Source organism: Musca autumnalis, unplaced genomic scaffold, assembly GCF_047663935.1.
Source record: "Musca autumnalis isolate F117 unplaced genomic scaffold, ASM4766393v1 scaffold_2, whole genome shotgun sequence".
In the NCBI taxonomy this organism is placed as follows: domain Eukaryota; kingdom Metazoa; phylum Arthropoda; class Insecta; order Diptera; family Muscidae; genus Musca; species Musca autumnalis.
The window spans coordinates 133,688,284-133,709,596 of record NW_027411755.1 but is presented as its reverse complement, the minus strand read 5'-3'; the positions used below and the strand labels follow the sequence as shown (position 1 = coordinate 133,709,596).

The 21,313-nt window shown below is 36.4% G+C and overlaps 2 protein-coding genes across 16 annotated transcripts in view; both read right to left on the bottom strand.

Moving 5' to 3' along the window:
* The window catches only part of LOC141394647 (uncharacterized), a 992,399-nt gene that overhangs the window by 428,965 nt on the left and 542,121 nt on the right, over positions 1 to 21,313 (bottom strand). The window lies entirely within an intron of this gene.
* Positions 10,128 to 20,318, bottom strand: LOC141394646 (uncharacterized). Of its 7 annotated transcripts, none has more exons than XM_073969371.1 (3): positions 19,876 to 20,318; positions 11,950 to 19,384; positions 10,128 to 11,867 (listed from the first exon to the last, which is right to left on the bottom strand). In XM_073969371.1, the coding sequence occupies exons 2-3, from the start codon at positions 17,230 to 17,232 to the stop codon at positions 10,884 to 10,886; spliced, it is 6,267 nt and encodes a 2,088-aa protein (XP_073825472.1). In that variant the 5' UTR covers positions 17,233 to 19,384; positions 19,876 to 20,318; the 3' UTR covers positions 10,128 to 10,883. The 7 variants fall into 7 exon arrangements, with proteins under 7 accessions (XP_073825472.1, XP_073825476.1, XP_073825473.1 ...); XM_073969375.1 differs by having other exon boundaries at positions 19,302 to 19,384; XM_073969372.1 differs by having other exon boundaries at positions 11,950 to 19,497; positions 20,044 to 20,318.

Genomic DNA, 21,313 nt, shown 5'->3' with positions numbered 1-21,313 from the left:
TAGGTGACGTATTATACCACAGCTGCCATGAGACCAGACGAGAATTTGGCTGTGGATTTGTAATTAGCCGGAGGCTTAAAGGCAAGCGACAATTCGGATAAAAGCTAAATTCTTCAACATCAGTCTTATCTGTGCCCATGCTCCAACCGGAGATAAGGACGAGGACACTAAATATATTTTTTAAGAGCGACTGGAGAAAACATATGATCGATGCCCGGCCCATAATTCTAGGCGACTTTAATGCAAAAATTGGCCCGACTGTCTGTAAATTCAGCCTGCAGAGTAAAACATCCGATAACGGAATGAGGTTGATTGACTTTGCAGCGGCAAGGAACATGGTAATTAGCAGCACCAGGTTTAAGCATCCCGATATACACAAGGCTACGTGGAACTCACCAGATTATAAAACAAGAAACCAAATTGATCATGTTGTAATATATGGAAGGCAAGCGTCGTGCGTGTTTGATGTGCGATCATTCCGAGGAGCAAACATCAACTCGGACCACTATTTTGTTGCCGCTAAAGTACGCAACCGATTGAATGTAGCGAATAAAATACGCAACAAATACCAACACAGCCCGAAAATTGGATATCAAAAAACTGCAATCTCAGGAGACGGCCGCAGCATTCTCCACTCAACTAACACAGTTGTTAAACATTAGCATCGTTGTGCCCGATAACATACTAGCATAATGGCAAAGGATTGCACATGCCATGAAAACAGCCGCAAAAACAGTACTTGGATGCAAAAAACCTTCTCCAAAGAACACATGGTATGATGAGGAGTGTCGTGCTGCTACTAAAGAGAAGAACGTAGCACACAGAGCTACCTTATAAGCAGTAGCAACGAGTAGCACGCTAGAGCAATATAGGGAGAAAAGAAAACAGGAGAAACGTATTTTCCACAGAAAAAAAGAGAAATGGAAAAGCGCGAATGCGAAGAACTCGAGTTGTACAGGAGTCCAAATGAAGCCAGAAAATTCTATCAAAGAGTAAAACATTAAACTGATGGCTTTGTAACATGCACATTTTCCTGTAGGGACGAGCATGGGAACCTGGTAACAGATACAGGAAGCGTACTTAACATATGGAATGAGCAATTTTTCAAGCTATTGGTAACAAACGACAGCGATGAGGGCGAGGTCTTCGCGCCAATTCGAGATGACGGAATCGAATGTATACCGTCCAGTCATAGTGAGGTTACTACGGTAATGAGTGGATTAAAAAATAAGAATGCAGCAGGAGCTGATGGGCTACCAGCAGAGCTCTTCGAGACCGGTGATGACGACCTGATGAAGTGTATGCATCAGCTAGTTATCAAGATATGGCAGGAAGAGCGCATACCCGACGACTGGAATTTGAGCATCCTATGCCCTGTACATAAGAAGGGAAATAAAACAGTGTGTGCCAATTATAGAGGCATAAGTCTGCCCCCCTTCGCTTACAAGGTAATAGCAAACTTCTTGTGCGAACGATTAAAGACATAGGTCAATGAGATAGTAGGTCCATATCAATGCGGTTTTAGACCTGTCAAGTCCACCATTGACCAGATCTTCACTTTACGGCAGATTCTGGAGAAGATAACAAGACTGCTTTTGACAGCCAAAGCCGATACTACCCTGCAAGATGACATTATCAGACACGCGTTCATCAGTTAAAATAGGGAAGAACCTCTCTGAGGTGTTCGCCGCCAAACGAGGTTTTAAACAAGGAGATAGTCTCTCCTGCGATCTCTTCAATATCTTGATGGATAAGATCATACGGCATTCAGAAGCGAATAGAAATGGCACTATCTACAACATGAAAGGAAATAAAAGGAATTGAGTTACAAGGATGAAATATTCTACGAAAAGATTAGCTATTTGACTGAAGACGTATAATCCTAAACCCGCATTACCAAAACCCCAATCAGAGACATAAATCTATTTACTCAAGCATTATAGGGAGAACAAAATCTTAGAATCTTGACCTATGTCGAAAATTTCCTTTTGGGTTCTTAATATACTCACTAAGGGCTTTCATCTCCGAATGACATTTTTGAGTTTGATTTGTTGTCACAGAGTAGTTATTGTTTTGTTTCATAGGGCACAAGAGCAAAACAAACTTGATGAAATTTGTTAATTAAACACTCTAACCATTGTATCACACGTCATAATTAGTGGCTTTAACTAGAGTATTGTGTTGAGTATAAACGGGAGCAAAGTGCGGAGGAGCGATCTAATGACGTCGAGTTACTATTGCGGATTGCGGACATGCCATACGCTGACAACTTTGGTGATAAACACTAAAAAACTTATCCACGAGAAGAGGTGAATTCATAACCACCATGTACAAAGTCGCATAAAATCGGTTGCTTTGTTCTAGAGTTATCAGCGGGCGAATGACAAGTCTGACAATTTATTTCGAGAAGGAAAGAGAGAAAATTTTTCAAAGAAAAAAAAAGACATTTAACATAGTTAATGAAGAACATTCCCCTGCAAAAATAATGAAGGACATCTGATACGTTTTATTATACCCTCAGCATTTATGCTAACGAGGGTATATATAGAGATGGACAGTGGGTAAATACCCAATGGGTAAATACCCGGTAAATTGGGTAAATACCGGGTAAATACCCATTTGTGGGTATTTATTTGGGTATTTACTATATTGAATCGCTAATACAACATCTTAGACCCTATTTCTGAAATCGATTCAAAATGGATAGTTTTACAATACTTTATACAAGTGGGTAAATACTTGGGTAAATACCAGAGTATTTACCCAAGTGTTGGGTAAAAACTCATTAACTGCCGAACCACTTGACGTAGGCTGACAAAATTTGGCTCAAATCTTACTTATATCAAGAGAATGTCTATCATTGAAAATGGGGTCTCTGGGTCATGTTTTGATATAGCCCCCATATAACCGTACTTCCCGATTTATGGTATTTTTTGTCTATTTGCCTCATTGTACAATCATAGTGGCTGAAATTTGGCACAGTGAGTTCTCAATATGTAGACATAGGTCCTACGTCAAGGGGTTCGGCAGTTAAAGAGTTTTTACACAACATTTGGGTAAATACTCGAAATCGGGGTACCCCTATATGGGGGCTATTAGAAAACGTGGACCTATGTTGACAAGTTTTTGCAAGGATATTTTCTACATTTTGAAAACTCAATATGCCAAATTTAAGCCAATATGATTGTACAATGAGGCTAATAGGTAAAAAATACCTTAAATCGGGTGGTAGGGATATATGGGGGCTATATTAATACATGGACCTAGAGACCCCATTTTCAATACTAGATATTCTCTTGATATAAGTAAGATTTGAGCCAAATTTCGTCAGCCAACGTCAAGTGGTTCGGCAGTTAAAGAGTTTTTACCCAAAATTTGGGTAAATACTAGAAATCGGGGTACCCTTATATGGGGGCTATTAGAAAACGTGGACCTATATTGACAAATTTTTGCGAGGATATTTTCTACATTTTGAAAACTCAATATGCCAAATTTCAGCCAATATGATTGTACAATGAGGCTAATAGGTAAAAAATACCTTAAATCGGGTGGTAGGGATATATGGGGGCTATATTAATACATGGACCTAGAGACCCCATTTTCAATACTAGATATTCTCTTGATATAAGTAAGATTTGAGCCAAATTTCGTCAGCCAACGTCAAGTGGTTCGGCAGTTAAAGAGTTTTTACCCAAAATTTGGGTAAATACTAGAAATCGGGGTACCCTTATATGGGGGCTATTAGAAAACGTGGACCTATATTGACAAATTTTTGCGAGGATATTTTCTACACATTGAGAACTCACTGTGCCACGCTACAGCCAATATTATTGTAAAATGTGGCTAATAGACAAAAAATACCTTAAATCGGGAGGTACGGTTATATGGGGGCTATATCAAAACATTGAGAACTCACTGTGCCACGCTACAGCCAATATTATTGTAAAATGTGGCTAATAGACAAAAAATACCTTAAATCGGGAGGTACGGTTATATGGGGGCTATATCAAAACATGGACCCAGAGACCCCATTTGCAGTACCAGAAGTTCTGTTGACATAAGAAAGATGTAAGCCAAATTTTGTCAGCCTACGTCAAGTGGTTCGGCAGTTAATGAGTTTTTACCCAACACTTGGGTAAATACTCGGGTATTTACCCAAGTATTTACCCACTAGTTTAAAGTATTGTAAAACTATCCATTTTGAAACGAATTTACAACCTAAACCCAAGAATAGGGTGTAAAATGTTGTATTTGCCATTCAATATAGTAAATACCCAAATAACTACCCACAAATGGGTATTTACCCACCGTGTGGGTATTTACCGGGTAAATACCCGGTAAATACCATCTCTAGGTATATACACTTTCATACGGGCAAAATGTGCCTCATCGCAATAATGGCTTTAGACCCCAAGAATGTTTGGACGAAATGTGTTTCAGACAATTTGGAGTCGATTGAGCAATGTCCGTCTGTCTGTCTGTCTGGCTGGCTTGAGCGCACGATAACTCTCGAATGGATTAACCGATTCGGTCCAAAGTTTGGCTTTCCTAATATTTTGCCCAAACTTAGTTTAAGATCGAAGATGGGCTATATCGGTCCACTCCTTCCGGTACCTCCCACACAAAATTTCGGATAAGTTCAGATTAGGACCTGCTCTCGAATCGCTTTGATTTTTGTTGCAGCAACTTGTATTCACTGCCCCCCATACGACGGTATAAGCTTCATCAGGGGCAAGTCCATACTTCCTGAGAAAATAGCCTGAAAGATGCAAAAAGCCCCTATGACACCGTGTGTAGTGGATGGAGCGCGAGAAACTCTCGAACGGATCGGTCGATTCGGTCCAAAATTTGGCCTTCGTAATATTTTGTCCAAACTAAGTTTAAGTTCGAAGATAAGCCATATCGGTTCACTCCTTCAGGTACCTCCCCCACAAAAGTTCAAAAATTTTCTGAAAAATTGTTCGCACGATAAATCTTGAAGGGAGTGACCGATTTAGTCCATACTTTACAGTTTCGAATATGGACTATATTTGTCCACTCCTTCGGGTACCTATCACACAAAATTACGGATAAGTTCACCTTAAGACCTGCTATCGAATCATTTTGATTTTTATTAAAGCAACTTGCATTCGCTACCCCCATTACGACGAACAATGGTTCAGAAATCGATTTTCCTGGCTAAAAATCAAAATTTTGTTTTGTCAAAGATACAGTTGAACCTCGATTATCCGTGAATCGATTATCCGGGAACCTCCATTATCCGTGATAGAAAAGAAATGTTGAACTTTTTTCCATTTCCTCTATTTTTCGTTATAAACTTCATTGCCCGGGAGTAAGAACACACTTTCCAATTAATCTGATTAAGCAAACAAAAGGTAAACAAACGAAAACTGGAAATTCTCCCGTATTACACAATTTGTGTATTTATGGTATCACAAAAACTATGGGGCAAAGTCAATTCAGATGAATCTGATGATGATGACATTGTGTATCCTTTTAAAATTTGGTGGATTACCGTAACAAAATTAATAAAAATTGCAGATTTTCATATTATTGCACAATATTATGTAATTTTTACTTAAATATATGTTCAAGAATTTCATAAAACATTGCCTCCATTATCCGGGAAAATCGATTATCCGTAATGCCTCCGGTCCCGACCATAACGGATAATCGAGGTACGACTGTATTTAATTTCTATATGAGATTCGATAGTAAACATATTGAAACTAAGGAAACCAAAAAATTAGGCCCAAATATTGGAAGGTGTGGGCGTGGCGTGCCCCAAAAAACGAGCATTTTCTCCATTTTTGGGAAATACGTAATTTTTGCAAATTTCTGGAGAAAGACGAAGCTATTTCTTTGAAACTATAACAGTTATTGTGTTCATTGTTTTTTTGTAAGGTAGGTAGGATTGTGGCCTTTAAAAATAGTTTTAGTAAATTACCGTAGCGTTTACACAACATGATCTATTTTATTTTTCCTCGGGTACTAAATTTTATGAAATTCCAAATTTAGTGGACTAGAACTTTTGTGGAACAACATGGAGCAAAGTTCTTTTTTCACAGAAAGATGCCCGAAAGTCTCCTCTTCCAGCCCATATATACTTCTGTACCCGTCCCGTTCCGTCCGTTTAGCACTTTTTTCAATTTATTGAAATTACATGGGTAAAAATTTGTGTTTTTCTATACTGTTTCCATATGAATTACAGTTTTTTGACACAAATTACAACTTTTTTGAGTATATGAGTTTTTATACGAGTTATATAAGTTTTATTAAAACCCAAGGAGAATTTTTTTAATTTTTGAAAAAATTTAAATTTTTTTGTAAAATTTTTTTTTAAAATGTTTGAAAAATTTTTTTTCGACATTTTATCGATTTTTTTTAGTTTATCTTTTTTTTGGTAATTATTTTGTTTATTTGTTGGTGTTTGACCATCCTTAATACATAGGAAGATATAAAAACCACAAAAAAACTCATATTTTGATGACAAATAGTTAAAAAACTCAAAAGTTTAATTTTGACCTTGAATTTCTCTGCAACTACCAGACCGAACTAGACCGCTTATAATTCGTCTGAAAGCTGATTGCGTTATATGTCTAACAAAAAAGAATTATGAATATATCTCTATCCGTTCAAAAGTTACAGAATTTTGACCAGGAAAAAACGATTCTGAACCACTGTGCGACGGTAAAAGTTTTTTTTCAGGGGCAAGTCCATACTTCTTGAGCAAACAGCCCGAAGAATGTAAAAACACCATATGGCACCATATGTTGTGGCTGGAGATCCACTTTCATAACGGTCAATGTCGATCCATTCCTTTTAGTATCTCCTCCGCAATACTTTTGATATTTAAGCCTAATCAACATTTTTGTCGGTTCAAACGCCCTTAAATACAAATTGTATGTACATAGCGTGTTTGGTGCATCTAATACATAAAATATATATGAGAGCTATTTCTAAATCTGAACGGATTTTTATATAATTTGACACATTTATTTCGAGATTTAATTCCGTCACACAAATATTTTGGCAAATATTTTTCGTGTGTACACCAGCAAGTTGTTCTTTTGTTCGTCAAAAATTCGAAAACAATATCATTTTCAAACATTTGGTGAATGTTTTTGCTTCACAAAAAAAGAAGAAAAATTGTTTGGAGAAACATTTTTACTTTGACTGTTTCTTTGTTTCAAAAAATAATTTTATTTTGTTTGTATAAAATTCCCATTTGCGTTTTTAAATAAATTTGGTATAAATGCTACGTATAATATAAACAAAACAAACAACGATGTTTATCAACAGTTACATATCGAGTCGCAAACATAACAAAAAATAAAAACCGAATAGGTACATAACAGAAACATCAAGAAACACCACAAAAAATGTTTTTCGCCACTATCGTAGAAACTATCGTCATTCATTCGCTACTAATATTATTGCCGATATTTGAATTCGAAGGTTTTCCTGCAACAAACTGAGCGACGAATGAATCATTTTCAATTCATTCTCGTGTGTCGTTCTCGAACAAAATTTCCGAAACATTCGAAAACGATATCGTTTTCGATAGCAATGGTATGGTGGGACATTCTAAATTTCATCGGAATTGAAAAATTTTGGGGCAGAAAAATTTTGTCCGGTACCGTCAAATGGGGGCAACAAGAAAACGTGGACCTATGTTCATAATTTCTGGTGGAGAAGTTTCTTGGTCATTTAGAACCCTAAATGTCAAATTATAGCTAATTCGATCTGAAAATGTAGCTAAAAACGACAAAATAGCTGAAATCGTTCGATGAGTTACAAACGGAATGACAAACATAATATATATCGTGCATATTATGTTGGAAGGTATAAAAATGCACGACAGTACAATATGCGGAATATTGTTCTTATAAGTCCTAATTTACATTAGGCGAGTTTACTTGCGGCAATTTTTCTCGCTCCCTTTTAAACTTGCTTCTTGCATTTATAAAAAGCAATTCTGTTCCGACAAGTTTTGTTTTCAAAACAATGAAGATAATGTCAAATACGAAAAATACAAAAGGAATTGCCTGAAAATTGCCGGTACGAGCAATTTTTTCCATTTCCATTCCCCTTACGTGTCTCTCCTACAAACAGAGACTTGCCGCAAGTAAACTCGCCTAATGTAAATTGGGACTATCGAAAATACGTTTTTTTAATTCGGTTCGACGAAAAACGTTACCGCACAACGATTTATAAATTTTTTTATGCCACCTTTCAGCCTACAAAATCATATTTTGAATTCTTAAAAAATCTCTGCTCGTTTCGAAGTTATCAACGATTACATTTTTTATTCCATGTTGCATCATTTTCAGTGACAGTCACTGTAAGTATAAGGTTGAAAATTAAATGCACCGTATATGTCGCCAAAAGAAGTTAAAATAAACATTGTTGTTTCGTATTAACCCAATCTCTGCGGAAGATTTTAGAAAAAAATTAAATTTTGTTTTATCAAAATAGTCTGGCTTAATCCCATTGTTGTTGTTTTATTACAGTGTTTTATTTAATATTACTTTAAAACAACTAATTTATTAGTGGAAAAAGGTTGGCATTGTTCCCCAAGGGGTAAGGCAGGGAAGACTAGTTTTAATCCACGCCACTGGATCTCATCAGTTCCCTTGTTTCTTGTTTGTGGATATTCTCCACCGAAGTTATTTTTCAATAACTTCTTCAACAAGAAACTTTTTTGGTTTGTTTCGCAAACACTTTCGTCGGAGTTGTTTTAGGTTGCCAAAGAAAAACTTCTCATTTAAGTTTTTTCTTTGTTCACCTTTATATTTCGAGCTGACGATTGAAGTTTGGTTATAAAAAGTTTCTTGTTGAAGAAGTTATTGAAAAATAACTTCGGTGGAGAATATCCACGAACAATAAACAAGGGAACTGATGAGATCCAGTGGCGTGGATCGAAACTAGTCTTCCCTGCCTTACCCCTTGGCGAACAATGCCAACCTTTTTCGACTAATAAATTAGTTGTTTTAAAATAATAAAAGAACAACAATGGGATTAAGCCAGACTATTTTGAAAAAACAAAATTGTATTAGCTATCCCAATAAAAAAATTAAATGTTAACTTTATCGTGCTTTTAGGGCATGAAGTGGAACTCGAATGACCGAAACATTAGAACAAATCAAAAGCGGCATCCCTTTACCGTTAGAAAAATACTAATAATAATATAAATATGTTCAATTTGGTGATTAGTTATTCCATAGAGTAAACAACTACAAGCTTTACAAGTGACACCATATGGTACCACCACAACAGGGATTGTGTTAAATATGTTTCATTCATTTCATATGCTGATTAATCTGATTAAAAAACATTAACAGATTGACATTACCTCAAAAATTAATTCTGAGCTCTCTTTTTATACCTTCCACCATAATATGGAGGGTATAATTAAATTTGTCATTCCGTTTGTAACACATCGAAATATTCATCGGAGTTACTATAAAGTGTATAGGGGAGTACACACTATCATTCAAAACTGACAGTCAACGTACTTTTAGGACGATTTTCCGGCAAATAAAAACTTTTATTTTGCTAAAAACGTTTGAAATAGAATATATACGGTATTATTTAGAGATTACAAAAGACATTTTTCAGTTAGGCTTTGATATTCACGAAATGGACCTCGATGACTGTCAGTTTTGCTTGTCAATGTGTACTATACTTATATGGTAATATTCAAAAATGTTTTACAATCGTTGAAGTTGAGGTTCACCATTTAATAAGTCGCGAACTGTCAATATATTTTATATAATATGATTATATTTATATTAATTGAAGTGTTTTAGCCGGGGTCTCATAATATAGACCATAATAAATAAATTACGTGGAAGCTGTGTTGGTGGTAATATAAAACAAGTAAAAAAGCGTTAAGTTCGGTCGGGCCGAACTTTTCATACCCTCCACCATAAAATATTCTTAACTAAAATGGAATAATTAGTTTTTATTCCTGTCCCCAACTTTAAGTGGTTACCTTAAAATGTCAGATAATGTACATAAAATGCTTCATTCGTTTGTGGGCGAGAAATTGGGAGGTACCGTTATATAGGGGTTGTTTATTTACAAACCTTTTGTCTTTTTTATTCGTAAATAATAAGTAAGTATTTTGTGGTTTTAAATTTCAAATGTTTGGTTTTATTTCGTGTTGTAATTCAATGAGTGTTATGTGTGTGTGGATGTACAATGTGTGTTGATTTTATCTAGGCTTTGTAATGCAATTTATGTTTTTTTTTTAGCACAATGTAGGTTGAGTTTTAACTAGGTTTATATTTCAAATTCTTTTTAGTTTTTAGGTAATTCTTTAGTATAGTTTTTAGGTTTTTTATTTATTCACAAATTTTAGGTAGATGTAAGTTTTAATGTAATATTTATTGTAGGATAATTTATTTTCAGGGAAGTGCAATTTGTAGGTTAATTAACAAATTTTATTCATAAGTAGATAATTTGTACTTGTTGTATTTTCAATTCAGTGTTGTATGTTAAGATTAATTCTATGTTCAATGTTTTTTTATGTGTATTTACAAATTTAATGTTTAATTTTGTGTTTGTTAATGTATCAAAAAATAGTGTAAGTAATTGTGACTGTTTGTACTTTTCACGGGGGATCACGATCGAGCGCTTTGAAGATTACTAACGAACTGAACTTGCTCTCCGTTGTTGTCGACATCATCAGCTCTCCGTATTCCAGGATTCATGGGAAGGCAGTGGAAGGATTACATTGGTTAGCGGACTCACGTATGTATATATATGTAAATGTTCCGCTAGCCAATGTTGAAAAAGCAACCGAACAGTTGTGCTCATAAGTATGGTCCCAGACCATACATTCTCCGCCCCCATGACGTCGTGCTTATCTCATCCTTCTAGTTGACTGGCATGTTTCTAATTGGCCCCGCGAAGACGTAGCCCAAGTTGGTATTGAAGGCCTTGACATCACCAACCCCAGCCGCCGTAGAGCCTTCCTTTATTATCGCCGAGTATGTGTCTGCCCCCAGCTCTAAATCGATGGGAATGTTGCTTCTTGGGTCTGGGTCCGCTATAGCTTCATCCGTAAAGTATGATGTAGGGTTCTCTATGAGTGGGTCAGAATAGAGTCTTCGTGGTAATTCGTCTGTTACTAGCGCATTAACCTTTAGTGCCCAGGTTGAGTTAGTGCGTCGGGCCATTATCTTGAAAGTTGTAAATCTTCGCCCTTGGTACGTAAAGGACCGCAACCCTACGCGCTGGAATGTGGAATATGCAATGCGCGTCATTACTGCTGATTGGCTTACCAAAGCTCTCATATTGTAATATGTGTCCATCTCATCAGTCTTAAGGCGAATCATTGCCGTTGGTAAAAACACCAAGTCCCAGGTGAAAACTGGTTCCACTACTGCTACTGCAGGCTGCAAGCTGTCGTTTAATTGCGGGGCGCCATGCAACAACGTGTGATGCCTGTAATCACAACGCTTGCATCCAGTTATACAAGGGCAGTCAGGGGCAAGGTGGCTCCTAGCCAGACAGTTTCGACAATATCCCCTGCGCTCTACTGTCTCGTACCTTTGATAGGGAGTTTTTTCTCGGAATCGCTGGCAGCCGCTCAACGCGTGATCTTGTTGGCACAGGCCACACGCATATTGCCAATGGCTTGGTCTCACTCTGGGGAGATTCCTGTTATCTGACCGGCTCCGTTGACGACGTTCAGGGCTTGGGCGACGTTCAGCTGCACGGGCTGGTCGGTTCGTAGACTGATGGCGGGATGGGCGTTGTTCGGGACTTCGTTCGTTGACAAGGCGGCGGGACTCTCTGCGTTCGGGGCGGCTGGGGCTTGCTTCGACTTGCCAGTCGTTTGGTAGGTAGGCTGCCATCTGTAAAAAAAGAGAAGAAGGAGTACATAGTTCTTTTTTTAAAAGGAGGTCCGACTAACTAGTCGGAAAACAACTTAACCACCTTCGTTATGGGTCGACTGATGTCACCACCAGCAGTCTTTATATCTACCACCCTTACGTTTTGGTCTGTTCCCTGATGGGTCTTTATAATCCGCCCTAACTTCCATTCAGTTGGGGTCAAACGTTCATCTTTTATTACAACTAAATCACCCTCTTTAATGTTGTCTCTTTGATACTTCCATTTGGTGCGTCGATGGAGTTCTTGTAGATATTCTGTTTTCCATCTATTACAAAAGTACTGAGAAATAATTTTTAAGCGCTTCCACCTATTAACCAGGCTTTCATCCTGGTCTGAAACATCGGGTTCTGGTGGGGCTAGAATTGGGGTACCAATTAGAAAGTGAGCTGGGGTCAAAGGCGACAAATCGCTAGGATCGTCACTAGCTGGACTCAAGGGTCTCGAATTAAGACAAGCTTCTATCTTTGATAAAATGGTGGAAAACTCCTCAAAAGTAAAAGTCATTTTTGGAACGCATTTCTTCAAATGCGTTTTGAAAGACTTCACTCCGGCCTCCCACAAACCTCCCATGTGTGGAGCGCCGGGTGGAATGAACTTCCAATCGAGGTTCTGATGTGAATTCTGAGTAATCGCTTTAGTTTTTAATTCTTTCATGAACAAGAGTCTATCTTTCTTCAGAACATCGACTGCTCCAACAAAATTAGTTCCATTGTCGGAGTACACGCAAGATGGGCATCCACGCCTACTAATGAATCTGGAAAATGCCGCTAAAAATGACTGAGTCGAGAGATCACTGGTTGGTTCGAGGTGTATAGCTTTTGTAGCAAAGCATACGAAAAGGCACACATATCCCTTTGTAATAAGACATGCTCTACCAGTAAAGTTTCGTATGCTGAAGGGTCCCGCAAAATCTACGCCAGTATTAGTGAAAGGTCTAGTTAGCAAAGTCCTTTCTGGTGGGAGTGAAGCCATAATCTGATTTTCTGTTCGCTTCTTGTGCAGAATGCAAACTCTGCAATTACGTATCGTCTTTTTTATCAACGACTTGAGTCTGGGTATACAAAATCCGGACCGTAAAACTCTTAACATCAATTGGTTCCCACCATGTAAAGTCACCTTGTGTGTATGTTCGACGAGTAAAGTAGTAAGTTTCGCATTGTGAGGAAGAATTATTGGGTGTCTTTCTTCAAAAGTGAGCGCCGGGGATTGTACGAGTCTCCCATGAGCTCTCATAATGCCTTTCGGGTCTAAGTATGGGTTCAAAGATAGCAATGGACTCTTTGAAGGTATTCTAGATTTCTTCTCTAACGCTTGAATTTCTTCTGGAAAAAAGAAACGCTGGGTACGAATTATACTGGCCCGTTTGCCAGCCTGAATTTCATCAGCAGTGAGGTCTACTTCAGAAGTTAGTGGATTTTGTCGACATACGAGGGTGTTTTTCCAAAATCTTAGTGCTTGCGCATATGCTCTGTATACTCTTGTTAGTGAAGATATGTGTCTCATGGGGTCCTTCTCAATCATTTCATCAGTATTTAACATCAGAACTTTCGAAGTTTTTGCCTCTAATGTAACATCACTTACTTCCTTTGATGGCCAACTATCCTTGGGTAATTTTAACCAATCAGGTCCATTCCACCATAGCTGATGGCTATTGAGTTCGCTAGGTGAGCATCCTCGGCTGGCAATGTCTGCTGGGTTATCTTTCGAGTCAACATGCGCCCAATTTTCTATTCCCACATTTTCAATAATCTCTGATACACGATTGCCAACAAAAGTCGACCAATGGCAAGGTGGTTTCTTCAGCCAAGCAAGAACTATTGTTGAGTCTGTCCAATAGTGTACGTTGAATTTGGAGATTTGAAGATTATTTAATATCGATGAAGACAATTTTGATAGCAGTACTGCTCCACAAAGTTCGAGTCTTGGCAGTGAAATTTTCTTAATTGGGGCAACTCGTGTCTTAGCAGTTAACAAGGAGGTTTGGATTTCATTACTAGTATTTCGGACTCTGATATATAATGCTGCTGCATATGCGCTCTCAGAAGCGTCACAGAATCCGTGAACTTCCACGTCGCTGTCTGGAGTGAAGTGTATCCACCGTGGAATCTTTAAATTTCCAATATCTCCACTATTCTTTACAAAATTCTGCCAATTCATGAGAGTAATTGTCTTCAGCATGTCATCCCAGTTAATCTTGTCCAACCAAATTTGTTGCATCACTAATTTGGCGACTATTACAATGGGAGCCAGCCACCCACATGGGTCGAACAGTTTGGCTATTATCGATAGGACTTCTCTCTTAGGATATGATGTTTTAATTTCCATTGTGGGCGGTGTAAACGAGAAAAAATCTCCAGATATATTCCATTTTATTCCTAGTGTCTTCGTTGAGGCATCATCGGAGATATCAAGCGAATTAACAGGATTAAGTTTTTCTTTCGGTAAGTCGCTGATTAACTTTGGGTCATTGGCAGTCCACTTCATCAGCTCAAAGCCAGCTGATTCCATGGCAGCTGTTAACTCCTTGCGAGATTTAACAGTATCCTCTAATGAATGACCTCCAGCTAGAACGTCATCCACGTATAAGTTTTCCAAAATAACTTTCGAGGCAATTGGGTACGTATCTTTTGTGTCTTCAGCTAATTGTATAAGTGTTCGAAGTGCCAAGAATGGTGCGCAGTTTACGCCAAAGGTAACGGTTTGTAATTCGTAATCTTCTACCGGGTCAGACGGAGATTTTCTGAATAATATTCGTTGAAATTTAGTTTGAGTAGGGTCCAACAATATTTGCCGGTACATCTTGGTAACATCGGCATTATAAACGTGTCGGAAAAACCTCCACTTCAGCACTTGCAGCACTATATCTTGCTGTAAAACTGGACCCGCATATAAATTATCATTAAGGCTTCGTTTATTTGAGGTTGGACTTGATGCATTGAAAACAACTCGTAATTTTGAAGTAATCTTTTCGGGTCTAATAACTGCATGGTGCGGCAGGTAGTAGTTTGGAGTCTTGGATATGTCATTTGAAGAAATCTTTCTCATGTGTCCCAGCTCGAGATATTCCATAATTGTGTTGTCATATAATTCTTTAATCTCGGGGGTCTTCATGAGCTTTCTCTCCATTCTGTAAAATTGAGCAAGAGCAATGTTTCTAGAGTCTCCAAGTTCCTCACATTTTTTAAAGGGGAGGGTCACTATGTATCGCCCTTCCGTGTTCCTTTTAGTAGTATCCACGAAGTTTTGCTCACAAAATGCATCCTCATCTGATCTCAAAACTTGTTTTGGGGTCTCCTCCGCCTCCCAAAAACGTGTTAGAATCTTCTCGATTGATACTGTATTGCAAAGTGATATTTGTCTTCTCTTTTGAGTCTCATCCTGCAAGGGTCCGCCAATTATCCATCCAAAAACGGTTTTTTGGGCCAAAAGGGATCCAATTGACTTCATAGGTGTTCCAATTGTAAATATTAGGGGTCCTATGTCCATCCCTATTAGGAGATCAACTGGTTGGCTGACGTAAAATTTCGGGTCTGCTAATTCCAAGTTCGTAGCATCGCGCATTTGTGTTTTTTCTAAAGTATATGGCGGTAAATTCGAAGGCAAAGATTTCAAAACAGGGGCCCAAACTTCCAGTTTAAAATTTGGGTCTAGCTTAGATCGTAGTTTAAAAACGCATGCTTTAGCAGAAGTTTCCGAAATGAGTTGGTTTATTCCAGTAACATGAACAAGATTTCGTTTTGTTGGCAAATTTAAACGATTTTTTAACTTCTCAGTAATGAATGTAGATTGTGATCCTGAGTCAATTATCGCACGAGCATCGTAATAATGACCATTAGCCTCAATTTGTACTACGGCTGTGAAAAGTAAAGTATCTCCGGGATGTTGATCTCTATTTCCACCATCCTGGAGAGTCAAAGTTGTGATATTTTCTGCTTCTTGGTTTGTTGTGGACTGTATAAGTGTCGTAAGAGCGGCAGCACTGGTACTAGGTCGTGCTTCCTCTTGAACTGTAGTCTGTATTGCAGATAGGGTCTCCTTTCCCTTGTGTAGTAGTGTATGGTGTTTCAAATTACAAGTTCTGCATCCAAAACGACTTTTGCATTCTTTCACGCCGTGGTTCGTAGATAAGCAATTATAGCAGAGGTGTGAGATTTTTACAACATGAATCCTGTCATTCACATTTTTAGCCAGAAACTGTGGGCAATCTCGTATAAAATGATTAGCTTTGCAAATTTGACACGAATTTTGATATTGTGTCTTGGGCTGCTGAGAAGCATTTGCATTTAATGTACCCTTCGAACTCTGAGCCTTCTGATTTATATTAGTTTGAAAGCTGCTTGTGAACTTCATTTTCTTCGAATTATCTTGTCTGTATGGAGTTTGTTGATTTTGTTTCGAAAAATTGGGCCTTATGTTTCCCACAGATTCCAAAGTTTTGAATTTGTGAGTCAAAAAGTTATTGAAATCGTTCCACGTTGGCAGTGTCTTGCAATCTTCAAGAGTATTCTCGAATTCTTCTAAAAATGTTCTTGGAAGTTTGCTGGAACAAATATATGTTAATATTGGGTCCCATCCTGAAACTTCGACCTTAAGAGTTTCCAGAGTTTGAATGCAGCTATTCACTGTTCGCTGTAACTTTTGAATACTGTGACTTGAGTCTGAAGTGACGTTTGGTAAATTGAATAAAATTTTCAGTTGCTCGTTCACCTGCATCCTCTTATTTTCATATCTGTCGGTTAAAATCTTCCAAGCTAGCTCAAATCCGTCATTTGTAAGAGGAACATGGCTTATTAATTCTCTTGCTTCTCCAGAAGTCTTCTGGGTCAAGTGAAAATATTTCTCCACATTACTCAACTTTGAGCCTCTAATGTAGATTGCGGTAAATAAATCACGGAAACTCGGCCAGGCATTATAACCTCCCTTGAAAACGTCTGTGTCACATGCTGGTAGTCTTGAAATTGCTGTAGAATCATTTTGCTTCTGCGCCAACAGGGTCTCTCGTTTTATTTTCTCCTCTGATTCCTTCTGCTTTAGCGTCTGAATTTGTCCATTGACTGCTGCAATCGCCTTTTTATAAACATCAATTGCCTCTAAATAATGTGTCCTCAGCTTGTTTTTGTCGATTGGTTTTTGTCCCTCTCCTGGCTCATAATCGCGGCATTCCACATAAGCTTTCTTTACTTGGTCGTAAAAAGAGTTAAGTTCCACTCGTGACGCCTCCAGGCTATGTATGTCGTCATCAGTGTTCGCAATGCTTAAAATTGAAACGTAATCCTGCAAGTCATTAACGCAGTTTGCAAATTTTGTGCACTTAGTTTTATCCATCCTTTTTGTAACGAGGGTCAGACTTTAGAACAAATTTTTGTTTTACAAAGGTTTGACAAAGTTGCCCTTTACGAGGACAAAGTGTTATTTTTCTTGGGTGTTTAAACAAATCAAGAATTTTGTCTTTGCAAAATTTTGTTGTTAATTCCCAATTAAGTTGATTGACGACAAGTGGATCTAATTTTGTGGAGAGCCTTCGAGTCCAAAGAATATTTGATATGAAATATCCGAAAGAAAAGCCAGAAAAACAGTCCAAATTGGATTATAAAAAACCGCTAAGGAAAATTGTTTAGATGAGTCAGAGAATTTATAAACGGCTATTCCTTTGTTTCCACGAAAGATTTTGTGCAAATGCAATAGACGATAGCAAAAAAAACACAGACAAATTATTTTCAATTCAAAAAAATTCCAAAAAAATGTCCGACAAGAAAATGTGTGCTGGGTTGCACAGAAGAAATGGTAAGATACAGAGAGTTTTGCGGCAAAAGAACAATAAAATCACTTAATTCCTTTGGTAGGAGGATTTTATTATATGTTGTAGCTCTAAAAACAATATGATGTAGTGTCGAAACCAAAAATTAATCAAATCAGAAAATTTAAGAATCCCAGCAAAATGTTTCAATCTCGAACAAAGTTTGGGTCAACGGCAAAAATTCAGCAAAATAAATGAAAAATTCCAATTGTATCCAACAAAGAATGATTTGGGTCAAATGTTTCAGCAAGGTATAATGTAAATTTTAGCTTTCAAAGAAAAATATTTTAGCAAAATGTTGTAAAAAAACCACAGTAAAATGTTTCAACAAAAGAATTCAAGAAAGATGAAAATATTTCGTATCAAGAACAAAAATTTCCATCAGCAAGAATTCAAAAAGTGTTCAAAAATTTTCAAAGATTTTGTATAAGTTCAGAAATTTTCATAAAGTTGTTTAAATTTGGGTTAAGTGTTTTCAAAGAAATGTATAGAAATGTTTAAGTATATTTTTTAAGGTTAGTTAACCAACAAATGCTTTATAAAATTTTTTTGTAAAAAATGATCAAATTTTTGTGGTTAGTTAACCTCAAATATTTTAGCGCTTGTCCACCAAACGCCGCCAATTTTTCCAAATAGTCCCAAAATTGATGTATTGGGATGCTAATATGGCGATTATATGCAAATGTTTAACAATGTTCAAATGTGTCTGAGTCTCTATGTAACAAATGTTGTAGGGTTATGTATGAGTCTTTAATAAACGGCGATTCTTTTCCAAAAAATTCCCACAAAAAAATTCCCACAAAAAATTGCAAGGTTATGGTTGTTAAACTATGACGCCAAAAAGTTGCGCCAAAGTTTGCATATAAACGCTAAGTATGTTTGTATTGTAATTGTTATGTAAATTTTTCTCCAAAATGTCTGCTAAGTTCATGTAAATTATTGTGTCACAATTATGACGCCACAAATTTGCGCCAAAATCGTAAAAATAAACGCTTTTTATGTAATCGACGAGAATATTCCCAAAAAATGAGAGCAAGATTCCAAATGACAAGCAGTAATTTCCAAAAAAAATCAATAATTTCAAGGAAAATTGATTTAAATAGTGTATATGAGAATATGTAAGTATTTTTCCTCAATATGTTTTCAAAAAGTTGTATATAAAAACTTTTATTATGCCGGGTCAATTCTACAAAGGTCTCACTGTAAACGGACAGACAAAGAGAGTGACAAGAGAGTATATTTCTTTCCAAATATTCCAATTTTTCCAGTAGAATTATGTCCCTTTAAAAACACACTGGTAATTTCCCAATTTTTGGAAGAAATTTCCAAATTTTCCAAATATTCAAGAAGAGAGATCGAGAGTTATGTATGTATGTGTAAAAGTGTGGACGTATTTGTGTATTCCCACGAACTAGAAAGGGTCAACATCAGTCCTTGGTTGCAAAATGTTGTTAAACTAGGGTCAAAGGGGTCAAGTTGTATGTTTTATAGCGTTTTCATCATAAAGGTAGAGTGTCGGTGTCAAATTTCGCCGAACCCTGTAGTCCTTTTTCGATTCCACGCTTTTCAATGCACAAAAAAACTCATTGGTACTCACTTTGACTCTCTATGTAAAGTTGGGAGTATGTCTTTATGTGTGTTTGTCCGTCCAGTGCTTCTTCTTCCTCTTTGTTTTGGCGCCTTGTGTTGGTATTGTTGGGTTATAGAATTTTGTTTTTACCGAACCGATAATTAATTATTGAATATTTGTTGTTTATGTTTGTTGGCAAAATGTAAAGGGTCAGTAAGGGAGTCTTGTTTTGTGAAAATTTGGAATGAAAAATAGCTCTTTATCAATGTTGTCTTATGACTTTTATTTCCATTAAAAAAGTTTTCATTTCAAATTTTCATAGAACAAGAATTGAACCCCTTTTTGTATTTTATCCGTAGTGTTTAGCAATGTTCCACTGTAATGTGTCACTATTTTTTCTTTTGGGTCGCACTTATTGTTCTTATTGTGTTATGTGGTTATATTTTTGCACAAGAATTATGTCACTTTTATTATTAAGTTTCACTGTTTATTTTATTTGTGGCCCACTGTATATTTGTAGATTTGTGTTTGTTGTTGTAATTCACAGTTTGTTGATGTTTTTAGTGTTTTCAATATTATTAAAAAAAATAAAATTATTAACTTTAAATTTTTGACAATAATCACTGGGACCACTGTATGTTATTCTTTCTAAGCGTTTTTTTGTCTCACACAATATGTTTCTGTTTTTCTTGTTCTTTACACTGGATGTTTCCAAACTAAGTTCCAGAAATCACTGTTCGTATTGTTGTTGTATTTAATGTAATTTTACCGGCGTTTTACTCTCTTATTGGAACACTTCATTTTTTATAATTTTTGCTTTTTCACTTTTTCCACTGTCACTCTTTTGTTCCAAAATATGTTTTTTTTTGTTTTTGTATTGTTGTGTCAATCTTTTGTTGGTAATTTTGTTAATTTTTTTCACTAATAATTTTTAATTGTCACTTGTTTACTGTTTGGTGTCGTTATTTTTGCTTGTTTTCTTTTGCTGTTCAATTAGGTAGCTATTCACAGAAATGAACCATGTGTTCAAGTTCACTTTTTTAATATAATGAACTAGTTATTTGTGATTGAAAATTTTTTATGTTATCACTTTTTCGATAAAAACTTTCACTTTTAGCAATTTTTTATGATTAAAAAACACTATTTGGCTCGATATGGACCAAATGTTTATTTACAAACCTTTTGTCTTTTTTATTCGTAAATAATAAGTAAGTATTTTGTGGTTTTAAATTTCAAATGTTTGGTTTTATTTCGTGTTGTAATTCAATGAGTGTTATGTGTGTGTGGATGTACAATGTGTGTTGATTTTATCTAGGCTTTGTAATGCAATTTATGTTTTTTTTTAGCACAATGTAGGTTGAGTTTTAACTAGGTTTATATTTCAAATTCTTTTTAGTTTTTAGGTAATTCTTTAGTATAGTTTTTAGGTTTTTTATTTATTCACAAATTTTAGGTAGATGTAAGTTTTAATGTAATATTTATTGTAGGATAATTTATTTTCAGGGAAGTGCAATTTGTAGGTTAATTAACAAATTTTATTCATAAGTAGATAATTTGTACTTGTTGTATTTTCAATTCAGTGTTGTATGTTAAGATTAATTCTATGTTCAATGTTTTTTTATGTGTATTTACAAATTTAATGTTTAATTTTGTGTTTGTTAATGTATCAAAAAATAGTGTAAGTAATTGTGACTGTTTGTACTTTTCACGGGGGATCACGATCGAGCGCTTTGAAGATTACTAACGAACTGAACTTGCTCTCCGTTGTTGTCGACATCATCAGCTCTCCGTATTCCAGGATTCATGGGAAGGCAGTGGAAGGATTACATTGGTTAGCGGACTCACGTATGTATATATATGTAAATGTTCCGCTAGCCAATGTTGAAAAAGCAACCGAACAGTTGTGCTCATAAGTATGGTCCCAGACCATACAGGGGTTATAATAAAACATGGACCTATGTTGACAGTTTTTGATGTGAGCCTTTAATGTCAAATAACTACTAATTCGGTTAAAAATTGTAGATAGGATCCTCAAAATA